At 51.4% G+C, this 23,339-nt stretch overlaps 1 protein-coding gene across 1 annotated transcript; it reads right to left on the reverse strand.

Annotated features, from left to right (window-relative positions):
* Positions 1-109: 109 nt before the first annotated feature.
* ARHGDIB (Rho GDP dissociation inhibitor beta) lies at positions 110-8,764 on the reverse strand. The gene is made up of 6 exons (XM_066994237.1): positions 8,586-8,764; positions 4,979-5,167; positions 4,337-4,420; positions 3,402-3,478; positions 1,844-1,907; positions 110-933 (listed from the first exon to the last, which is right to left on the reverse strand). The coding sequence occupies exons 2-6, from the start codon at positions 5,154-5,156 to the stop codon at positions 734-736; spliced, it is 603 nt and encodes a 200-aa protein (XP_066850338.1). The 5' UTR covers positions 5,157-5,167; positions 8,586-8,764; the 3' UTR covers positions 110-733.
* Positions 8,765-23,339: the final 14,575 nt, after the last annotated feature.

Here is a 23,339-nt window from a genome sequence, read left to right on the forward strand (position 1 = left end):
TCCCTTTTGAAACACACTCTTAAGCCTTCCTATAACAGTCTCCACACATAGCTCATTGCAAAACTCTGATGCAACAGTACCCACACTCCAGAAAAGAATGAGACACTCATGCAGAGAAGAAGAAAGAAACCATTTTTATTCTTGAGACACTGAAGTCTTGTTACAGCATCTAGCTGCATCCCCCTGACTGATTTTGCCTGCATGAGTATGGATTTCAACAGGGTAGGGCACCAGATACAAACCAGGAGACCACCACGGGAGGTAAGTAGCCATTTACAATGAGTCAGAGCACATGGCAAGTGTAACTCAGAGAGGGATTTTCCAGGGACCAGTCCGCCCTGCCAGGAGACTCAAGGAGCTGGCGAGGTGATCTTGCTTCCTAGAAAAGGCACTTTCCGGGACCGGAGTTGGTATAGAAGGAGAAATGGAGGCAGCAGGAAGAAGTACTGGGAAAAAGGGAGGGAGATGCTTCCCAATTTAAACCATTATGTGTCATGATGGGGCAGTGGTGAGAACGGGTGGGTTATTTTCAGTGTATCAGAAGAAGCAGCAAAGGCCACCTGCTGGCCTGTGCATTGACCAAGGCTGGCACAGAGCCCTGGCACCCACGGGAAGGGCTGCAAGGGCTGTGGCCAGCCACATGGCAGGAGGGAGCAGCGTGGTGGGCATGGCCCACCTGGAGACTGGTGCAGGAGGCAAGGGGACGGGAAGGGGGAAGGCAAACCGGGTGAACTCATTCTGTCCATTCCTTCTTGATGGACAGGTTCCACTCCCAGGTGAGATGGTCATGCTTGTCATCATCCGTGAAGAATGACTTGTTGTGATAGGTACCTCGAGCCAGCATTCCCTTAGGAGCCTCTTCAATAGGCGTCAAGAACTCATATTCCTCTGGCCGTGGCCCATAGCTGCCAACCATGAACGTGGCTTTGTCCACTAGGAGAAAACAATCCACAAGGGATGAGCTCCTCAGGTGGGGAAACAATAAAGCAGAGAAGAAGCCAAGAGCATAAGCCAAGAGCATGAGACAGAAAGGAAGTAGTGTGGAGAGAAAGGGATGGTACAAGGGGAACACTCAGTGGAGGCAGTTAGAAAGCAGGCAAGCAAAACACAAGGACTGCTGGAAGGATGAATGGATGGATGGGCAGATAGGCAGGCACTTCGGCCTGCACCCTCTCAAATGTGCACGCTGCTGGAGGGGAGTGGGCACCCAGAACATACTGCTAGAAGTCTTTCTTGACCCCCTGCTACTTCTCTTTTCTGGTGAGAAGACGCTACTTGCATGCTTAATGGGCTTCAGGCTTAGTAGTGGCTGCTTGCAGAAAATGCAAATGTGGGACGTGTGTGCAAAATGTGGCTTTCCTGTGCCAAGCCCAGATACGGCACCACTGTAAGAGCACAAGAGGTCATGGGCAAGCACAGGTCTCCATGGACAGTGGGAAGGTTTGCAGAGCAGCTCTAAATTTTACCAAGTACATCTGGAAGGATTTTCATGGCTGACAAACTCCACAAGGTGCTGAGCCACTCTTCAAATGCAGGTGGGGGAGGTGAAAAGCTCTATACAGAGGAAATCTGTGGCAAATACCGTCTAAGCAGTGTCTCTGGGGACGTTTCTGCTGCAGACGGTGGTGCAGCAAACAGACACCAGAGCTGGCTTGCAGTGAGTTCACACAGGCACAGGAAACAGTTGGCCTGGGTGACACAAAGTGCAGGCTAATGCACTCTTCCAAGAAGTCTTATCTCCTGCATGGCACGAGAGGCTCTGTCCTGGCCCAAATCTGCAGGGACACTTCTCTGAGCAAGGGTAGGAGCATGGGTGTGCAGGGCATGACAGTCTCTTACTCACCCTTCACTCCCGTCCGGTAGGTGTGCTGCACGTATTTCAGTCCCGACACAATGTCCCTGTTTACCTGCAAAAAGTGACCAGAGGTAAGAGTCACCAGGAGGGTTTTGGTCCTCTGTCTGCTGTTTTTCCCACCTTATAAAGATGTCCATCTTGGATCTCTATACCGATGCTCTCAAGGGCTCAGCACAGGACACATTGTGGGAAGCCCTAACATCACTTCTCCACAGGCACCCAGAGACCTACAGATCCTTGGTGTGTTTGAGGGCATCTTTTGCCCTTCCCCATCCTTCCCCTAACTTTGAAGCTGACAGGGGCACATAAGTCAGATTCTCAGAATAGGCTGATGAGGACAAAGCAAAGTGAAGCAGAGAATTCCCAGTTAATAGCTTCCATATGGAAAACCAGAGATGGGTGACTGGAGTCATCCCTTTAGCACAAACAGGTGGGCAAGATTCACTGAGCTCTCCCAGATGCCCTCTAAACTCAACGGAGAGCTGGCGAGTTACTCCTAAAGAGATGGAGAGCACCATTTTGTTCATTATCTTTCTTCAAATCTCCCAGGGACAGCTTGTATGTATCCCTTTGCTGTCCCTATCCAGCATCACCGCCTTCCTGCAGCACTGTTCAATCTGGTAACAAGATGGGCAGATCCTTTTACATCCTGGGGAGAATCCGCATGGTGCCAGTTCTTACAAGCACTGGGACTGAGGGAGAGGGTTAGAGTAACTCGTCTGTCTCCAAGCATCTCCTATTAACAGGGCTCAGATACACACGGAAATATTTCACAGCACAAAAGAGAGCTGGAGGTGTCTCTGGGGACAAAGCCATCTCTGAGACAGCAAGTGAGCCTCAGAGAGGGAGGGAGATCCTTCCTGCAGAACCCATACATTAACACTTCCCCTGCTCTGGTTCAGGAGAGCTATCCTCCTTCCTTTTGCACTCCGCCAAACCCAGCTTTGCCTGCAGCGAACATCTGTGGAGGTGATCGCTTCAGTGACAGATGCCACGCTGCAACGTGACCAAGTTTCATTTTCAGCTGGGAACAGAAGAAATGGCTGACACAGTGGTTAATGGGAGGGGGGGAGAAATTAGCCCATTTGGGCATATTGTGACACAGAAAAATTCAGATATCTTCAGCCAAATGCTACAGTATTAAATCTTTTCCATGCATTCATCAATTTCAGCAGTACAGACTGAACCCTGAACCAGTACATTATGGAAGGCCACCGTCTCTTCTTCTTCCTTTCCATTCCCACTCTGTGTGAATTAAAGACTTTCTGGTGACTAAAAATCAAGCCAAACTCAGCCAAAAACTACCTTTTTCACTTCCAAACAACCTGTTGTTCACCATCATGGGTGGACAGTAGGCAACTTCTTCCAAGGGTTGGGCAAGCAGACATAATGCTCTGGAAATGCCCACTTCCTTGTTGGGTAGCATGACACCTAAAGCTAGGGGAGCTTTACGAAGGCCCAGCTTGTCCAGCTCTAGATATCTGATAGACTGCTGGTGACTGGCTTCAACAACTGAGGAGAAGCAACCAGAAGGAAAACAACTCACTTTGAAGTGGATCTTAACTCTGTATTCAACTCCTTCCTTTAATACAAAGGTCTCTTTCTTGAGTGCTTCAAGGTCACCTGCAAGGAGAGGATCAAGCCATTAGCGAGAGGTGTGACAGGGAGAAGAGACCACCTGCAGCGGGATGGGGCTGGGACTGGTGTCGGAGGTGAGGATCATTTCAAAAGACTGCACACCTGCAAAACAAGTGCACAGACGTGGGTACAAGCAACTGCACGGTGAGCACACACATGCAAAAATGCCTGCACCTGAGTGCATGTATGTGTCGGTGTCCACATCTGCACCGAAAATGCCCTAACAAACATGGGTCCGGGCATACACATGCAAATGTATTTACGTGCAGACCTGTTGTTAGCTATCTGCAGGAGGGCATCACGCTCCAGCCATGCCCAGCCCCAGTTTTGGGCGAGCTGAGCGTGTTTCACAGCCCCTGCCCGGCCCGCGAGGCCAGCCGGGCGCTGCGCGGTTTCGGTTGAACAGGAAGCCTCTCGGCTCCTGCGGGCCCAGCTTCCCCTCCGCGCAGAAAAGCCCTTATAAGGTGAAGCCTGGTCCTCTCCCCACGTGCCCCGGGGCCGGAACTGCAGCGCTGCTTGGTTCTGAAGTTTCACAACAGCCCGCTGCCCGAATGCATGCGCGTCCCTGGTGCTCAGGAGCTTAGCTGACAGGAAGTAAGAGAAGGCAGCAGAAACCCAGGAGCAAATAGGGCAATCCAAACGAAGAGAAAGACCCTCAACACTTTCCTGTTACGTCTCCTTTTTTCATACAAATGTACCTTAAAATAAAAAGCGAGGCTACCATACCCTCAGGATTCCTCTAAAACCCATCTGTAGTATTCCAAGGACAAATTCGCTTTCAACTTGAAGCATGCTGGGGCCTTTGCTTGCTCCCCTGTGTGCCCAGTGAGAGCCCGTGCCTACCTGTAAGGTCCATGGTGATCGGTCCTGGAGCAGAGTCACACACCAGGGTGAGCCGGGTGACCACCACGTTGGGAGCTGTTGGGTCTGTGGGTAGGAAAAGCAGGGGGAGGCTCTCAGGTTGCAAAATTAAGTGTTTGGGGGGAAAAGTGAAGAAGAAATGCCACTGACCTCCCACCCAGAGACTACACCTCACAAAGCACCCTGCAACACCAGGCTTCTCTTAGCACAACAGGACCATGCATCTACCCCAGATGCTCAACACAGATCCCTCCAGCCACCATCCCAATACACAGGAGGTCTTTCCCCTACAGGTGACTCCCCTCTTAAGATCATTTTGAGTAGCAAGGTCACAGGCTGTCCCCCTCACGTTTCAAACCCTTCAGGAGTCCTCCGAGGTCCACATACCCTCACCACAAGCCCCTTCCTGATGCTAGCACTCACTGCTACCTTACACGTAATGCTCAGAGCATCTTCTCTGCCTCCTTTTTATGCATCTCCCCACCTTCCCGTAGCCAGTCCTCCAGCAGAAGCAGCGTCTGGTCAGACAAGCTCCCTCTTCTTTGAGGCCACCTTGCCCCATCCCCTAGGCACACTGTTGCTGTGCATCTCCCTAGCCCCTTTCCTACAGGATGCTCAGCCTACCTGCCACCACAGGTCCATCTCCCAGCAGGGACTTCTTGTATTTAGCAAGGCTCTCATCGTCTTTGTCCAACTCTTGCAGCTCCTGCAGTGTTTTCTGGGGAGGAGGTTTGTAGTTCAGTTTCCCATCCAGCTCATCATCGTCTTCCTCCACATGAGGTTCCTGTGTCTTCTCAGTCATGATCACTTGGTCTGGGTAGCAGAGAGGAGCAGTCAATGGGATCACTCTGTGGAGGAACAGCGTCCCTGGGGGCACGTTGTGGGTCAGTCCCCAGGCAGTCAGGCAGGCACCTGCCCGGCGCTGAACTCAGCGGGATCGTCAAAGGCAAATGGCGACAGCGATCGGCTGCAATCCCGACACCGCCGTGCCGATATTGAGGCTCGAACACAACCCCCTCCTGCCCCCACTCCTCTCCCTGCAGGCACCGCGCACACGCAGACCTACACCAGCCTTCCCTCGCGGGGAGGAGGCGCGGGAGCGGAGGCTGAAACCGGTGTGATTTACAGCTGCTCTGCAGCACGATCACTGGCCGGCAATCCTGCAATTACAAGCCACCGTACAAGGCTTCAGCGCCTGCCAGAGATCTCACACAAAGAGCCACAGCCACGCAGCGGGGCACAGAGACATGAATGTAACCAAGGACGGGTGTTTCTTTTGCCCTCTTGTTTTAAGCCAGCAGTCAGACAACGTTTCATGAAAAGATCAAGTACCTGACAGCTGCTCCCTTACATTAGCAAGCTACCTAAAGCCCTCGAGGAAATGCACACACTTTGGTCTATCTGCTGGCATCCCTAGTGTTTGCTCCTAGGAACAGCTCACCTCACACCCCCCAGGTCTCCTTCCTGCTAAGGAAGGAAGCACGAGGGTGACTGCATTGAGCCCGGCTGCAGAGCTGCCCTGCATACCTGCGCTTCATCCGCAGGGCTTCTCGGAAAAGAGAGGCAGGAAGGCTGGGGCTCGCAGCCACGCACTCAGCACGGCCAGGATGCGTGATGCTGAGTGCTGGCAGAGTGAAACAGCTTGGGTAGCATCCCAAACGGGAGCCAGAGCGGGGAGAGAAAGGCTGATGGGCAGCCTGGCAGAGAGCACAAGATGGGGAAAGAGGAGACAAAGGCAGGCAAAAAGGAGGGAGAGGTGAGCAGCACTGCGCCAGGTCTCCTCTGTCAGCTGCCTGCCTGGCAGAGCCAGCCACATGGTCCTAACCTCCTTCCCGTTCTCCAGAGAAAAGCAGAAAGACAGAGCCGTGCCCTCCGGCGCCGGTGGGTGTTGCAGATGGCCAAGCCACTCCTTGCTGTTTGACAGCGAGGTGATTTGGTTGAGCTACACAGGCCATTCAGTTCACTTCAGCTTATCCTTACATTAACTCCTTCTCTGAGGCTGTCTCTGCCAGAAATTCACTTTTTGCCCGGTTCCTTGCAGTTCCTCCATCAAGCCCTTTATTCCTCTCTACAGCCGTGGCCATAATACTCCCAGAATTTCCCAGAAGGGAGCTACCAGGATAGTTTTCTCATTCATTGAAGCAGAACGGAAATAAATAAATAAATATGCAACAGTTCACAGTGAATCAGCAAGTGGAACCAGGCAGCAATGAGTAATACGCAGACCTCCCAGCGCAATCCCAGCACAGGTGAGATCAGAGGAAAACATTCAAGGAGGCATATATCGGCAAAGGCACGTTACAGAGGGACAGAGAAGGACGGAGCAGCACAAGGCGCGTACTCAGCCAGGCATGGCAATGGATAACGGTTCTGATGCAAGACGGCTTTGCAACAGCATGTTGCCGTGAGTCAGGAACTAGTGCAGGGGGGCAGCTGGGAAATAAAAGGAAATCCCAGCTCGACTGGACAGGAAGAAAAGCGTGTCCCAGCAGCCAAATGCCCTGGGCTGAGTTCATGCCCATTCCTGGCTCCGGGAGTGCGAAGGACCTGCGTACCATGGGAAAGGCACCTGAGCTTGTCCTAATGAGGAAGGAAACCAGCAGCTCCCCGCCAGAACCACAGAACAGAGCTGTCTGCCTGCCCCTGTCCTCCACATGTCACGGCTGTGGTTTAATCACAGGAGGGGGAGAGACCCAGGAGGAGAGAGAGATCCCGCTGGCCACATGCACAGAGGAGGCAGAGTCAGGGCCGGACCAGCTGGCTGCTGCCCATCTCTCAGACCTTCCCTTTGCGTCACGCATGGCGCAGACCTTCCCTCCCAGCCCACGGGCAGCTCACTTGAAGCGGGGGTGCTTTTAGGTTCTGAAAACCTCCCAGAGGGGTATGCAGGCAGCCTGCTGTGCCAATGGCAAGAGCCCATGCAGAACGGCACCAGCCATACTGCCTGGCAGGAACAACCCCCAGCTCAAGCGCGTCTCTGCAAGATGGCACTGATCAGACCCCACTCTGGCGCTTCTCCACTTCCTACGACATTCCCAGGCAGGGAGGTCACCATGAGGAAAGCTCACATCCCTGCTGCCCCTGCCCTTGTCTCACAGGCAGCAGCTCCCCGAGGCTGGGGAGAGCCCCAAGTAGCGGGGAGAGCTGGGGCTGGGCGCAGCCCTGGGCACCGAAGCTGCTCGCCCCAGCTCTGGGGACTCCGCAAGCAGAGAGATGCTACAGGGCTCAGGCACGCTGACTCTCCGTGGGTAAGCGTGTCAGCACCCACCTGTCAGCATGCCGGGGCTCCCGTGCCACTGCCCAGGCCATGGGCTCTGCTGGCACAGAGACCCCCTGGGCCTCAGGCCATGAGATATATTAAAAGCAAAAAATATTAACCCCATAAACGCTTTACACAAGGCGAGATCTGGCTGATTTGTGCCCCACTCTTCCCTATTTTTCTTGCTTTCCCACAGCCCCAACCCACAGCTCTGCATTGCCTGTGCTTCCAGGAGCTCCCAGGCAGCAGCAGGGCTGTGTTAGGGACCCCCCCTCAGACATGGCTGCAGGAGGACACGGAGGGATCACGCTCTCGCAGCAGCACTGCCTGTGCCGGGGTGAGGGCTGCCCTCGCTCCCGCAGCCTTTGGGGACAGGGGGCTGCAGACAAGGTGGGTGGTGGGCACCTCCTCACCCCCCCCGCCCTGCTGTCACAGGGCACGAGGAGGGGCATCAGAGGGGCAACATTTTATCCACGCTCCCTCTGCGCACCTAATTAACCTCCCCAAATCTCCACCCGAGCCAGGGCTTATCTCCGGTTAGCGGGTTTGGCAGGGGGGCAGCAATTTTCCCCCACGGGGGAGCTCCGCGCCTGCCCGCCCGGCGCCCCCCATCCCACCCCCAGGGTGCGAGGGCAGAGGGGGAGCCCAGCGCCCTGCCGCCCCCGCCACCCCGGGGTGCCAGGCGGGGAGCCCCCCTCCGCCGCCACCCCCCCTGCCCGTGCCAGTGCCCTCCCGCCACCCCGGGGGGCACGGGGGCCGCCCCCCCTTCCTCTGCCCCCCCGCCCCATCCCCATCCCTCCCAGCGCAACTTCCCCGGAGGATGCGGGCAGGGCCCTGACCTCCCCGCCCGTCTCCCCGGGCGATGGAGCCGCAAGCCAGAACAAAGGCGCAAAGTTGCGGGGCGCAGCATCTCGCCCCCTCCCCGGCCCCCCCGGCCCACGGTCCCCCCCCCCCGCCCGGGTCCGCACTCACTGCCTGCGCGGCGCCTGCCTCCGGGGTCCTCCTCTGCTCGCAGCGCTCCGCTTTCAGCTTTGGCAGTTGGAGCAGGAAGGAAGTTGGCGGAAAAAAAAAAAAAAATAACACTCACACGCTCAAAAAAAAAAAAAAAAAAAAGCCACCACCACCAACCCACTCGAAGAGGAAGCCCCGAGACGCGGGCAGGCTCCGCATGCCGCCCAGCTCCGCGCACGGGGGCGCAGCGCCCTGCCCCGCTTTGTCTGCGCCGCGCGCCTCTTGCGCCGCTTTGTCCCCTGCGCGGCCCCGGGCTCTTTGTGCCCGCTGCTGCACCTGGGGGTGGCCCTTTGTTTTTCAGCCCCGCTTTTAGTTGTATTTATTTTCCTCCTTGCTCGGGATGCTGTAATTAAGGTGGATTTGGAAAGCTGACCCCCATTTACGCTGCTGTTATACTGCTGTTATACTGCTGTTACACCGATTTATACTGAGGGTAAGTGGAGAATCAGGTCGTGTGCATCCGTGCATACGTGGGGGGCTTGTAAATGGAGGTCGTTACACACGAACCTCGTTTTCTCCCGGTTAGCACATGCTACCTGCTGCATTTAATCAGCGAATTGTTCCCATCCAGCCGCGTGTTCCCAACTCTCAGCCATTTTCCGACAAGCAGTTTCAAAGACCAGCTACCTCAGGAATAAGCTCACATTTCCTAGGGATGCTTAAATGATCACAAAGATTTTACACCACTTCCTCTCTGAAATATCAGCAGATTTTAATCTTCCTCTTCCACTCACAAATTGCTCACTTAGTTCTTCAGTCGCATAGCTCCTGCACACACATAATCCTCAGCGCAGAATTCAAGAACAAATTGGATCATTGGTCTGCAACCAACAAATCTGGATCTGAAATGACTGATGGACTCCTTTTAATGCATTTGCAGAAGCAAACTGAGCAAAACAAATCTATTGTCAAGGGGATTCAATTCACTGCCCGGGATCCATGTGTCTATTAGAAAATATTTATCATACACAAATTTTGAAAGGCTGCAGACAACTAAGTAAGAGGAATCTCTGTCAGATCTGAGACTGATCTCAGAAGGGGGGGATGATTTTCCCAGCCTACATTGCTTTGATTCAAGCTATGGATGGCACTTTGAATTCTGCCCTCATGCATTTCAAGGGACAAACAGAGCATATCTCTGGCTGGCAATAGATATCCATTTAGCCAGAGCTGCAGCCTTAGAAACACTTTAAGCCTCCATGAATTAGCTCCATGACCAAGAGAAATTATTTTATGCTCTGCTGCTCTTTCTCACTCCTACACTTACCCTTCTTGTTGGCCAGCACAAGAGAATTGAGCTGAACACAGCACTGAGCTGAGTTTTAAACATACCTGCCAAAAATAGGTAAGCAAATACGTAAGTATATAGCAGTGAGTTTATACACACAAATACAAATATAGATGTGAAAGTATATAAAGAAGAGTTTTCCATCCTTGTTCACTTGTGCTGGCACAAGAGAAGGGGCTGTGTGGTCATGGGGATGGGGAAAGGACAGAGCAAGTTCTTTCAGTGGCCATACCAAATTATGGTGGCTTGGACTGCGTGAACAGGCCTGGGCAAGCTATGAAGAGCTGGGTGTGTTAACTACAGGGAGCTTTGAGAAGATGGTCTTATTTTGTAGCCTCTGTGTCTTATAAATCAACTTTTTGGATTGGTTCTAGAAGTGTCCTGACTATCTCCAATTTCAGCAGAATTCCCAGTTTGCACTGGGGACCAGAACGCCCTGGCCAGAAAAGTGTGTGGGTTGAGGTTACTGTTTGCCCATGGCTTGGCTTGAGGTTTCCTTGGGTTTAGTGGCTGTGTACAGAGAAACCAGAGCAATCGGAACTCTAGAGTTATTGCGATCATTTTTGCTGGTGAATGGTTGGATTTAGTTTTATTTCCTTGTTGTTGTTGTTGTTGTTGGAGATAAATACTGGACTGCCTGTGTCTTTGTGTAGCTATACACACACTATTTCTAAATGTGTGTGAGCATACATCAAGACCAGTATATCCACAAATATGCGCATAGAGGTGTAGGTATGTACATCTGTGCACCACCACAGGTGTGTACGCTTAGCCTATACTGGCACGAATGCCTGGAACACAGGAGATATGGGGTTTACTCCTAGATTAGAAACTAGCCAGTATGTAATTAGGGACAAATCATGTTATTGCTCTGTGCTTCATCTTCTTGTTGGTAAGAGAGGTGAGAAGAAACTGCAGACATTGGATACGCACCATGGAGAGCAGATGGGAGCTTAGAAACCAGGCGTCATCCTTCAGGTTGGCACATCCAACATCCCGCTGGGGAACCACGTCACTGATCTGCTGGAAGAAAGGCAGGTTTTGAACAGTGTTGCAGCAGAACATCACTGAAAGCAAATCCCTACCACCACGTATTTCATCTCTGACAAACTGATGCCATGCAACAAAGATCATCTCTTGGCAGACTTTGTCCAACCCCAGCCAATTCTTACGTCTGTGACAGAAGGAGGCAAGGACAACAGCTAGACTGTACCCACTGCATTGCAAAAGAAATTGCAATGTTTCAAATGTGGGTTTAGTTGGAAAATAATATTTAAAATATTTAATCAAATATTAAATAAACTAAATATTAAATATTATTAGGTCCTATTTACTTTCTTTCCACTGAACAGAGTCAGTTGTACAATTAGTTGACCACATTAATACATGTAACCAACCACTAACATCTAAACGTGTTTCAAGTCAATATCCAAAACCTTATTCAAATTTTTAAATGCATATCCTTCAACTACAACCTTTACTCCCAACTGTCAAATGCCTTCTGTAGCACCTTATTGGACCCAACATATCCTGAACTTTCTTAACAATTTTAACGTTAAAAAAATAAATAAAATAGGCATGGTATCTTTTTTTCTATTTGTGTTTGGATTGCTGCCACAAGCTGTCCACCATTTCTGTGTTGGAATTTTTTTTTTCCTGGTGCTACATTGCTGTGGTGTGCTGCTAAATGTTATCTCCAGAAGAGACGGCTGCATTTGAGGAAAGGAAACTATTTTATAGCCTTTAGAAGTGACTAACTCAGGAAAACGTCACCTGTTATAATCCTGTACTTTGATCTGCTCTTTAGCTGTAAAACTTTCAAAGTGGGTGCTGAAATTTCCCAGGCTGGAAAGCACCAGCATGGGGACTACAGGTAGATTTCAGTCTGGGTGGGGAATCCTTGTCTGTAGTTTTAAGAGGCTCGATAATATAATATTTTTCCCACTGCTCTTGTAAAGTAGCTTGGTCTGGAGCTATTCATTTGCACTTGCGCTGAACTCAGCACAAGGTGTTGCTGGCTCACACTGCTCGCTGATGAATAACACTGCTGAATCCTGTCACTGTCATGAGCTTTGCCTCCCCCTCAAGCTTTCCACAGTTTCCAGGAAGACTACAGGCACTACACCGGGAAGACAACCTCATGGTGCAGCAAACTGATGTCAACAACTGCTGCAGGGCAGCATCTCTTTTGGCCGCGGGTGTCCCCAGGCCGGGTAGTGTCCCTCAGTGCATGTGGAGGTCTCTTCTCCTCCAGAGATCACAGGGTGATCCGGGCCTGAGGCAGTCACGAGACGAGCACAGGAAGGCAGCAGGTCAGGGTGTTTAGACACAGGACCTTTCCCTGCTATACGAGGGAGCATTCGCTGCATCAGGAGGTGCCACCCGGCTCCCTGGTAAACCCAGCACTGCCTCCTCCACCTCTGGTTAAGCAGGATGAACCGGGGAATGCAGCTGGTGAAGCATGGATTCGTTCTGTGTGAAGAAAACACAGGCTCAAGGCAACCCAGGGTTTGCTTTAAAAGGCAGCACCCTGAGGTTGATCCTGCTGTGCCCAGCACACGTGGCGCCTGTCTTCTCCCTTCTCGGTGCCACCCGCCCCTCCTAAAGCACTGCGAGGGTGTGTGCAGCTGCTGGGGTGGGCAGGGAGGAGGGGATGGGGCTAGACACAGAGCCCCTGGGAAGGGTTCAGCTGGGCTTCCCACCCCCGGAGCCACAGCAGTCCCTTCAAACCACCTGCCCACAAGGCTCGTGGGCTCTCAGCCAGGCAAGGAGCTGAACCCAGAACGCGTGACTGGGTGCTCCATCTCTCCAGCTCCTCCAGAAGAGATTTCCTTGAAAGATGGAGAGAAGATTGGAGATTTAATGCTTGTCTAAGCTGCTTTCAGGCCAGTTAACGTGCTAATCCCATAACCCTTGTCTCCAGCCTCAAGGTGTGCGAAGACTTCACATGTCTCTCCTGCATGCCTTGCCTCCCCTGGGGGAGCGAGGAGAATGGCAAGGCAGGGAGAGGGAAAGAGGCTGGGGATGACGGGGTGCAGGCAGACAGAGCCTGTTTCCTCCAGAGGCCATCCTGAGAAATGCTGAGGATGGACACAGCAGCCCAGTTAAGGAGAGGGAGAGTGAAGGTGGAAAGGGCCAGGTAGAGAGGAAGGACAGGGATGGGTGTAGGGAAGAAGGTCCCTGCCTCCAGGGAGCAGGGATGTCTCCTCTGCACGCCCTGCACTCCAGGGCCCAGCGTGGAGGAAAGCAGCTCCTGCCCTCTGTCCCTCTCAACGGCTGCTGGGCAGGAGCCTGCCTCTCACGGGGCTGCTGTCCTGGAGGAGTCACCCACCACCGCAGGCTTTGAAAGAGGGCTGGATTATTTCGGGGCCTCTCAGAAAACGGTTGGTTATGTAAGGTCAGGTCTCAGCACGTGTAATCAAATCTCAGCCCTAAGCTGATCGCCAGGCAGGGTGTTAGGGAGGTATTTATCCAAGCTCTCCCACATGCACCATGGCTCCCTTCCCTCCGACACAGCCGGAGCTGAAGCTGGGACTAAATCAGGAGAGCTGTGGCATCCTCTTTTCTCTGCTGGCCTTAGAAAATCTCCTTGCCAGCTGCACTCTGCCTTGCCCATGCTAAATGCTCATTTCAACAGAGCTCGACTTCATGCTGGAATTCATGGCTTGGTGTGAGGCTGTGCCCAGGACCCCGCTAGCTCTCCATGTGCCTTGGTGCTTCAGCCACAGCAGTGCTCAGGGCGCGCTGCTTGCAGCTGTGCAGCCTCCCCTGGAGCCAGGGAGGCGGTGGTTATCAGCCTTTCTGTGCCAACATTCTTCCTTTATTGCACTTGTGCTGTTCCTGTATTAAGGCTCCCGTGGCCCTGCCCCTGCCAACCCCCACAGTGTTTTTGTGGCAGGTTCTCACGGAAAGCACTGGTGTGAGAACTGGCCCTCCTCCCTCTCTTTCTTCACCTCTTGTTTTGTAGACTTCAGTGTATAAAATAGAAAACTAAATGTGGTGAGCTATTTAAATTCTCAGTAGCTATTATCCAATAATATATACACACGGAATCGTAACAACCAACGAATGTGCAACATTTGCATGCAATTCTCCTAGCATTCTCCTCCCAGAGCTAATAGAGTCATAACCAGAAATAATCAATAAGTGGGTCCTGATGAAAATTATATAATGCCAAGGAAAAGCATGGCAAGCAATTGTCATCCTCATCACCTTTGTCATCATCACCTGCTGCACTGGTGAGACCCCCAAGGGAGGATGCTCCTATGGAACCCCATTGTTGCTATTCCCAGCTGGTCACTGGGGAAAGTCTTCCCCTTTCCCTCTCCCCCCCTTCATTTATTTGCATTTTGTTCTATAGCTACCTTTAACCTTTACAGTCACTGTATGCCTTCAGCTATGTACCCTGCAAATGGATCTTTGTGTATGTGAATGTGTGAGTACGTGCGTTGTGCAACACGTGTAAACCCAGTGTGCAGTGATAGCTCCTAACCAGCTCACTTCGTCCATCATGTGCTTCTTGTGCTTGACTGGACCCCAGAAGTGGGCTGCAGCTCCAGGTCCTTGGCACAGAAATGGCCTCAGGGGCCTCCCAGTAAGAAGATCTAACTCACTTTGTGAGGGGTGTACCTCCGCTTGAAAGCAAGCATGTACTGGGTCTAAATTAAAGGAAGGGTTGGAATCTGCCAGTGAAAAAACATAACATCAAAACAAACAAACAAACATTAAAACATTAAAACCTAAGGATTTGTGAAACCCTGGGGGGAGAACATAAGGCTTAGTCCATGGTAATACACCTGATCAATAACAAAAGTGGTTTGTTGTTGGTTTTTTTTTTTTAATATGATTTACGTTTCCATCCCCTGTTTTTTCCCCCTTCTGCGGTTATTTTCATCAGAGATCTGCTGTAGCATGGCAGCTAGAGCATTTAGCATCCATGTGTCTGGGAGATAAGCAGCCACCCAAGAGACAAGATAATGGAGCAGGAAGAGCTGCCTCCTCTGCCCATTAGCTGAATGTTCCCAAGGAGAATGCAAGATGCTCCCCAAAAGCAATCATTTCTATTTGAAAGCCTCATCTGTTACTTCAAAAAAAAAAAATCCTAATAGTGGTGGTGGTGGCAAAGAGTCGAACTGAATGGGATTGCACAGCAGCGCTTTTATGTAGTAGCAGGAGGAAAGAGTCTGTAGCATGGTGTGAAAGCCATAGGAATAGATGTGTCTCCTTAAGAAGAAGAAAGAAACATTTTACCAAAATGTGTTAGAAGAGCCTCTCTTGATTGGGCTGCTGGTTGCCAAGGAGAAAGAATTGATCATTCAGAGCAAAATGAGAAGAGGAGCTGTCAGGAAAGAAGACATCTGGAGCTGACTTGTGCACGGTTTTGTCTTCTTAGCCCAGTGACACTGAATCGTTTGCTTCACTGTTTTAAACAGAATAAACTTCTGTAAATATCTGATTTCCATTTAAATAAATAAATAAAATCTTGTAGCCTCTTCTTTTTTTTCTTCTTCTTCTTAGCAATGAAGCTAAACAAGACTTCCATGCTTGGTTCAATGTGTGATCACTTTTAGTCAGTGCAAGTGGGTCATTAAATCACTGCTTGCAGGTACATGGCATGTAATTCATACAGAAAGAATCAATAATGAAATTTTAAAAAAACTAAGGAAGATTCTTGAGACAATACTGTAAAAAATGTGCTATTCAGGTACATTTTTAAAAGCAACAACATGTTCTGGCTTCTGGCAGCCAGATAGACAACAAGATTAACTCCTTGTGTTTGATCAAAAAAGTGAAAAAATGTCCTAGTTCAGGACTTTAATGTTAAGCTTGTTTGGTAAATGCCATTCAGGAGGAAAATAATTTTATAAAAGAAAAACAGATATTCTAACTGTTGACAGAGCAACAATAGGAAAGAAAGGAAGTTTTTAAAAATGATCTAACAAGCTCAGTCCTACTGCAGCACCACCAACAGCCTGGACGCAGACATTAAGCAAAGTTAGTGCACAGAAAGGACGCTTACTCACGTTACTGCCTTCTCCTGGGACAACTCAGCTCTGAGCAGGGGGATGCTCCTAAACGATGAATCACAAAGCAGTTATAAAGTACTGAGCTCTTTGTGCTGCATGGCCAAGCTCATCGCTCCCCACAGCAGATGTCTGGGTGGATGGGTCTTATCTGCAGGTCTCTGAGATTTCTGTACACCAGTTTCCATATTTACAGTTAGGGGTGATGAAAATTTGCTCTGTATTTTGAGATCTGGGGGTGACTAAAAACGAGAAGATTCATTCTGCTTTTCTTTTTATTTATACCAACCAGGGAAATGTTTGTATAAATTAATAAAATCCTACCAGTGTACTTCTTGAGAGCATTAGGTGGCAAGACTTTGTTATCTGTTTGAACAAAGGCCAGGCTCACTGCTTGGAGCAAGAAAATGTAACTCTCCGGTAGCTAATGAAGTGTATGACAGGCTACACGGGTTTTATATCGTCTGCTATAAAAAGCCCTGGCACGTCCTAAAGTGTTGGTGCCTGAGAGCCTGGGGCCTGCAACGATGTGCTGGCATGCCCATTAAGCACCTTGACAGAAGGGGAAAAGCAGGATCCTCGCCTTCCCCGAGGAAGCCTGGGGACAGCAGCACAAGCGGACTGCTCAGATGTGTAACGTGGAGCTGCTGAGCGGCCTGGTGCCACCGAGCACCCCCTGGTAGGAAACATCAGGGGCTTAGCCACGTCCCCAGTGTCACCTACTTTCTAACACAGGCAGGGACATTGCTGGTAGTTCAACTAAGCTTTAGGGTTTGATTTATTTTTCCTCAAAGGGCCTTTTTCTCCAGACTGACCTTGGAAATCTCTCTCTGGAGCCGTGGCAGTGGAAAAGCAGGCCTCAGCCTCTTTCACCTCTACCTCATTGCCGGAGCAGTCTCCAGGGCGTGACTGGAACTGAAACTCAGGAACCAGGCTCTTCTGCAAGCTGAGCACAGAGGCATGCAGCATAACAGCAGGCACAGACCCCCCAAGTCAGCATAGCCCCGTATTTATTGCAGGCCGTTACAGGTGCTTCATCCCGAAACCAGAGCAGTGGCCCCTGATTTCCTGAAGGAAGAACAAGAGGACTCTCCGTGAGGATGCCTTCTTCTCTGCAATTCAGACGAACTGGTTTACGTGTGGTCAAGCAGCTAAATACTGGCTCAGCCCTCTATAGTTGGTTCCCTTTTTTTTCGCTAGCACAGCTGACAGACTGTTCAGGAACATGGCGAGCATTGCGGAAGGAGGGTTACAGCAAGTGAGTCTTCTTCTGCAGACACCTCAGTACACCAAGCTTCTCACCAAGATACTGTTGGCATGACAACTTCGCTGACCTACAAAACAAACAGACGATTTCCTTCCAAATCGAGGTCCTACCACCGTCTTCCTCCTGCCAGGAGCGCACAAGCATTTGCTAGGCTGCCTATCTGCAGGTGGGAAACCTATGCTTACCTGCAGATACCTCAGAAATTCCCTTTTCGTTCCCGGGTAGGTATGTCTGTCTGACAAGCCATAAAGCTCTATCAACGTGGAGCAAAGTCTCACAAGCACCTGGCATGAGCTGGTAGAGGTTTGTTTCAAAAGGGTTATTGTAGCCCGTGCCAGACACCGCTCTCATCCACTGCATCCCCAGCCTGAGCCCTGGCTGGGATTTCCTCCCACAGTCCCATGAGCTCAGCCAGCCCTGGAAAAGTCACTGTCTTGTAAACCAGTGTTGTCTTTGTCATTCAAGCGAGCTGCTATTTTTGGTATAACTACAGTTACCATGGCGACACCAGCTCACAAATAGGGTCAGAAACCTCGCAGATATCTTTAAGCAGTTCCTTGGAATAGGGACTTATCTGGCCGGAGGTAATGAAGCTCTTGGTTTTTCCTTTGGGACAACACCCTGCCACCACACGGCCCCTGCAGCTCCTGGAGCAGCAGGCTCTGGATGCAGTGGCCTGAGAGGCCAGCACCAGCTTCTCTGGGGCCAGAGGAGAACGAGCCTGGGCAGGGAGGGACAGGGGCTGCGGGCTAGGAAGGGATCATCAAGTACCCCTTTCCTGGGCAAAACTCCTCATCCAGCCACGTGGCACAGAGCTGGTGCAACACAGCTGGATGGGGTCCCAACAGAGCAGAGGAAGGATGTGGAAGGAGGGAGAGGAGGAGAGGAGAGGGGAAATGTCCTGGTCATAGTGGGGGATAAGAAAAAGCACAAGTGGGGCTGCTCCGGAAGTTTCTGCCACACTTTCTCAGTGAGCAAAAAATAGCTTTGTGTGACACGCTGGAAATTTTTTCCCACGTGTCCACTTTTATAAAGAGAAATGAGCCTGCTTTCACTGGAAAAAGAAAAAAAAAAAAAAAACAGGAAAACAAAGGGGATGTTTCAAAAACAAACGGCCTGAAAACGTAAATTTTTAAGGTTAAGAAAAAGGAAGCCTGTAAGGATTCAAAGGAGCAGGGAGGGGGGACAAGAAGAAAGCAAGCACGCTTCCTGCGAGGACTGGGGGGCTGTAAAGACAATTTTCCCATCAACTCTACCCACACAGGCAGAAAGGGAGGGGGAGCCCCCGGAAACCTGCCTGAAGCAGATGGAGGCATGGGAATGAGCAGCAGGGATGGGACAGAGCCTGCTGCCAGCAGGCTGCACCTGTTTATATCCACACAAACAGGTTCCTGCCCACAGAAATCACTTCTGCTGTCAGGAGCTGCTGAGAGCAATCCATCTCGGCGCGTTTGTGTGCAAGCTCGAGTCGCTGCAGGGAAGAGACGATGCCAACACGATGCTGCCCCCGTCCTCTTCCCGTGCCCAGAAATTATCGCACAAGCTTCTGAAAGCTGCATGATTGTCCTCAAACACGTGGGAACACTGCTTCTCTGCTGCCTCTGTTCTCTGCTCAGTTGGCAACCCCTCAGCTGCATTCAGGATTTACTTCCCAGATTCTCTGTGCCTACTCAAGGGGTAGGACCTGATCGATTGTTTTAAATGTAACCCGAGAGTCTCACTGAGGGGTTTATCTCGGCTAACTTCAGCCATCTGAAAGGCCAAAGGCCTTGGCTGCAGGCTTTGGCTGAGCAGCAGAGTATTGCTGCACGGGTCCCCTCCGTCACAGTCTGTCGTGTCAGACAGATCCTGTCCTTTCCCAGCCACATGTGGTCACCCCTGGCTAGCACGGATGCTCCAAATCCTTCCTCCAGCCTCACCTGAGGTGAAACCCATCCATCACTTGAGAGGGAGCCTCTCCCTGACCTTCCCTCAGCTCCTTCTGCCCCTGCACTACTCTGATGCTCCTTGTGCACCTCCTTCCTCCAGGAATATTTTGTCCTCGATCCCACATTGTGGGCTGGTTACTCAGTGAAGGTAAGTGAGCAGAACTTCACCAGAGCCAGCAGACCTGGAGGACTGTTGTTTTGCCCTATGGTTAGGCTCAAGCCACAGAGCTATTGCCCATGACTGACGTGCTATGCTGCTGCAGCGGAAGATCAAAATGATCATCTAGCGTCTTCTGGCAGGACCCTTGTCCTTGTTGTTTGGTCTGTGGATTCCTTCCACTTTGTCCAAATCTCTGACACCGGTCTCCCAGGCAGTCTCAATGGGCTATTAAAATGCACCAGAGAAATGAAGCACATGATAAAATCATGTGTTACTGCCAATGGGTCTCCGCTGGGCTGGAATTTGGGCTGAGGCACCAGCTCGTCCCTCTCTCAGATAACATCCACAGTACCCACACATGACCTAGCTGCTACCCCCGGTCAGGTGGGTCCCAGCTCCTGCAGCACTACTGAGCAGTCTGCTGGAAGCCTCTCCAGCCCTTCTCCAGCCTGAGGGAGGGATGTGGGGTGGTTATGACCAACGCTTCCCTTCCCTGCACATGTGTGCGTGTGTGTGTGTGCTCATGAGCAGCGGCACAGCACAGAGGGCTGGTGATTTCCTTGCTTCTCCAGCAATTTCCCCACCAGAGCTCCAGAGAAGCCACAACCTCTTCTAGGGCGATGCTGCAGAAAGGAGCACGTCCACTGCTCCCCCAGGCCTCGCTGGAGCTGTGCCTGCAGAGCACTGGGGCCACGCACCCCCCCGTGGGGGCTCTGGCCATGATTGGCGCCCTGTGCCCTGATGTCACCTGCTGGCAGAGTATATCTGGAGGAGGAAGGACACCTCGAGACTTTTCCTACCGAGGCTGCAGGACAGGAGTTGAATGATTTGCAAGAGGAGCCCTCGGCACTGTAAGTATTTGCTGGGAGCTCAAAGCAAATGAGGGTGGCGGGGGCGGGGGGGGTGCAAGTGAAGCTGGCTGCAAAACCTGATGGAGAGAAAAGTCCTTCTCCCCATGGGGGAAAAAGGTTTGGGTTTTCATGCTTGGAAAGTGTGAATGCACCCAGTAGCTATGAGAGAGAGTTCTGCTTCCATGCAGTCATGGCTGTTTCCTCTTAATTAGGGCTCAGTGCTGGGCAAAAAGGTCCATGCAGCAGCCGTGGTTTGTCTCAGCAGGCAGCAGGCTCTGCCATTCACGGGGCCACTCGGTTTCCGACCCCGGCAGCCCTTGGCAGGGGCTCACTGGCAGCCCCTTGGCTTGTGGGCTCGGCTGGCTCAGCCTGCACGTCTGCAGCACTGGAGGGTCCCCAGGGGTGGAGGGGGCAGGCAGCTGGTGCTTGCTGCCCAGGTGCCCAGCGGTGCACACAGGGCTCGTCCGTGGAGAGTTTGTGCAAGTGGTGCTGCATCTCCCTCGTTACTGAATGCCTTCCTTGGTGTCAGCACTTAACTGAGGTTGTCTTTCCAATGCTCCCCATCTGGGAGGCTGTTGTGGCAATACGGTTCAACTTGAAGTGAGCTTCTGTCTTTTGGAGTACATCCTCTTTCATTTGGTTGTGTTCTTACAACTGCTGCTAGAATACAGGGGCTGACATCCTGTGTAAAACAGGATCAGAAAGAGCTGAAGCTGCGTGAACGCCTTCCATCCCTATGATTAGCCAGATCAAGCAGCTGAGACTGGAGCTGAGACTCCTCACTCCTCGCAGGCATCTCGCACTGGATACAATATTTCCTGATGAAAGCCTGGCTGCAAGGAAGATGCCAGTGGCTCTTGAGGTCAAGAAATGACCATCAGAATTATTGCCAAAAATACGAGTATTTCTTCCCGGAAGCTGTCTATTCCTACTGCATCACTGTGTGGAGGGACACAGCTTGTGGAGTTTCAGTTCCTGACACCCCTAAGGCACCAGGAAGATGTGCATGAAGAAGCCTGTACCTGAAGTTATCAGACAGGGGAGGAAGAGATCCTACACTGGATCTGTCTGAAGAAAGTCATGTGAGGCATCTGTGTTATCTGTCAGGGAAATTTTCCATAGCGCATCAGAGATTAAAGGGGAGGAGGGGGCAGATTAAAGAGTCACCGCTTGCCAGTAGTGTTCAAGCCTCTTTAAGTTCAAAGAAAACTAAAAGAAGGATGATTAACCTGGCCAGCAACCCAGAGGTGGGATATCTGACGCAACTGAGATAAGCACATTACTGTGCATTAGGTATAATTAGCATTCGGACGCAAGCAAGGCTCTTACCCAGAGGATTAAGCCCTGGACTAAACAGAAATGCTGTCAGGGGCAATTAGGTAACGCCTTGTCAGAGGAGGGGGAAGAGGAAGTGCACGGAAGAACATCTTGCTCCCCAGCAGCCTGCACATCCACAGCCATCCACTCTCACCCAGGAGCTGCGTCCCAGTGCCGGCAGCAGCAGAAGAGCTCTGACATCCCAGGACGTCCCCAGGGCCAAGGCAGCTAGAGGAGACCCAACCGTATCAAGCATTTGTCAAGCTTTCTGTTTGGTGTAGTACCAAGGATCTCCAAAGCACCCAGGTATGGGGAGGTGAAAAGCTGGGAAATTCCCCTAGGAAGATGTCGTGGTGTTTCCTCTGTTTCTTCTGGCTGTGAGCTGGGGCAGCTGGCTCCCGAGGAGGGGCAGCCCTCGTGCTGCTGTCCTCTTTGGCATCAATGGAGGCATCTTTTCCTACAGAAGATGGCAAGCAAGTCCCACCAGCTCAGCAGTGGGAGGGCAACTTGATCCCTGCTGCAAGATGGAGGCCGTTCTGTGGCATTAAGGTTGCTTCCCACCCTCTGCCCTTTCTTTTGGTGATGCGTGGGGAGTACAGGTGAAGGGAGGTTGGTAAAGAAAATGACAGAATGGTCTCTTTAGTAGCATTGAATGCCATTTCTTGAATTCATGCATGTGAGAGACAGGATGGGATGTGATTTGGGCAGATCCTTTTTGCTTCCAAATCCCAGGTGTAGAGTAGCTGATATGTGGATAGAACTGCTTCGGATAGGGACTGAGTAAACTCCCAGGGCTGAGTCTTCTCATTAGCTATTTCTTAATGGATTGAAGGCCGAGGCAAGGCAGGAACTCGAAGAACTAAGAGGAGCTGGCCCTCAATGACGTTTGTGATTAAGGTACCATGCTGGCAGATGGCAGGGGCTGGTGAAGTGGGGAGGGAACTGAGCAGGGGCTCAGCTGCTTCTCACAAGTCTCGTGTGTCAGGACAAAAGGCTGGAAATCTGTTAGCCATTTTGTTTCTTCTGTTGTACTTTTGGGAGCAGCCCTTGAGAGAGGTGCCAAAAATCTCCGCATGCCAGATGCGCTGAAGGTGCCTAGAAGTGGGTCTGTGCCTCACAGTCCAGGAGAGGTATCTGGCGCTGAGACGAGTGCCCTACTGAAGAGAATTTCTCCTGAGATGAAGGCACAATACTTTACAGGGGGGCGTTTGCAGACCTTCAGTGGAGCACGGTCTTCCTATGCAAAGCATTTTCTTGTAGGGCAGTACTGTTTAAATCCCTTGCTGGTCCTGAGCATCACTGAGGGACTGGATTCTCTCTTGGTGCAGATTCACGCAGCTGTGGAACCTCACATTGCTTTGGCTTGAACTCAAACTGTCTTCACCTCTCAGTTTGGCCCTAAAAACTGGAGTCAAAACATTTTGGCACACCTCCCAGCTGCACGGTCCAGGTCATACCGATTACTGCACCTCCAGTCCCATTCTGTAAAAGATGTGCTTGCGACAGTGCTTGCCTGTCCAGCCACCGTGCTGTGGGGATAAAGCTGTAAATACTGGGCAATTGCTCAGGTTCTCCAGAGATGACAGCCAAATCAGTAATTTCTCTGATTTGAGCTGATCCCTGTGTTTGTGGGCACACTGTGTGCTGGGGAAGCGTTGTGTATAGCATCTGTGCATACTTCAGCTGCAGACACAACCATCTGCTGCTCCATTTGGGGCTGCTGGAACGGGTCCAGCCTCCTGCAAGGGATATTACAGCTGAGACAGGAGCCCGACCACAAGCGACAGGAGAACTAGCATGCCTCTAGGTGCTACCATTAGGATACATCCAACCACTGTCACAGATGGAAAGATGTCAGGGGTGAAGTATTCCCAGACTGCC

Source organism: Anser cygnoides, chromosome 1 (genome assembly GCF_040182565.1).
Source record: "Anser cygnoides isolate HZ-2024a breed goose chromosome 1, Taihu_goose_T2T_genome, whole genome shotgun sequence".
NCBI lineage: Eukaryota > Metazoa > Chordata > Aves > Anseriformes > Anatidae > Anser > Anser cygnoides.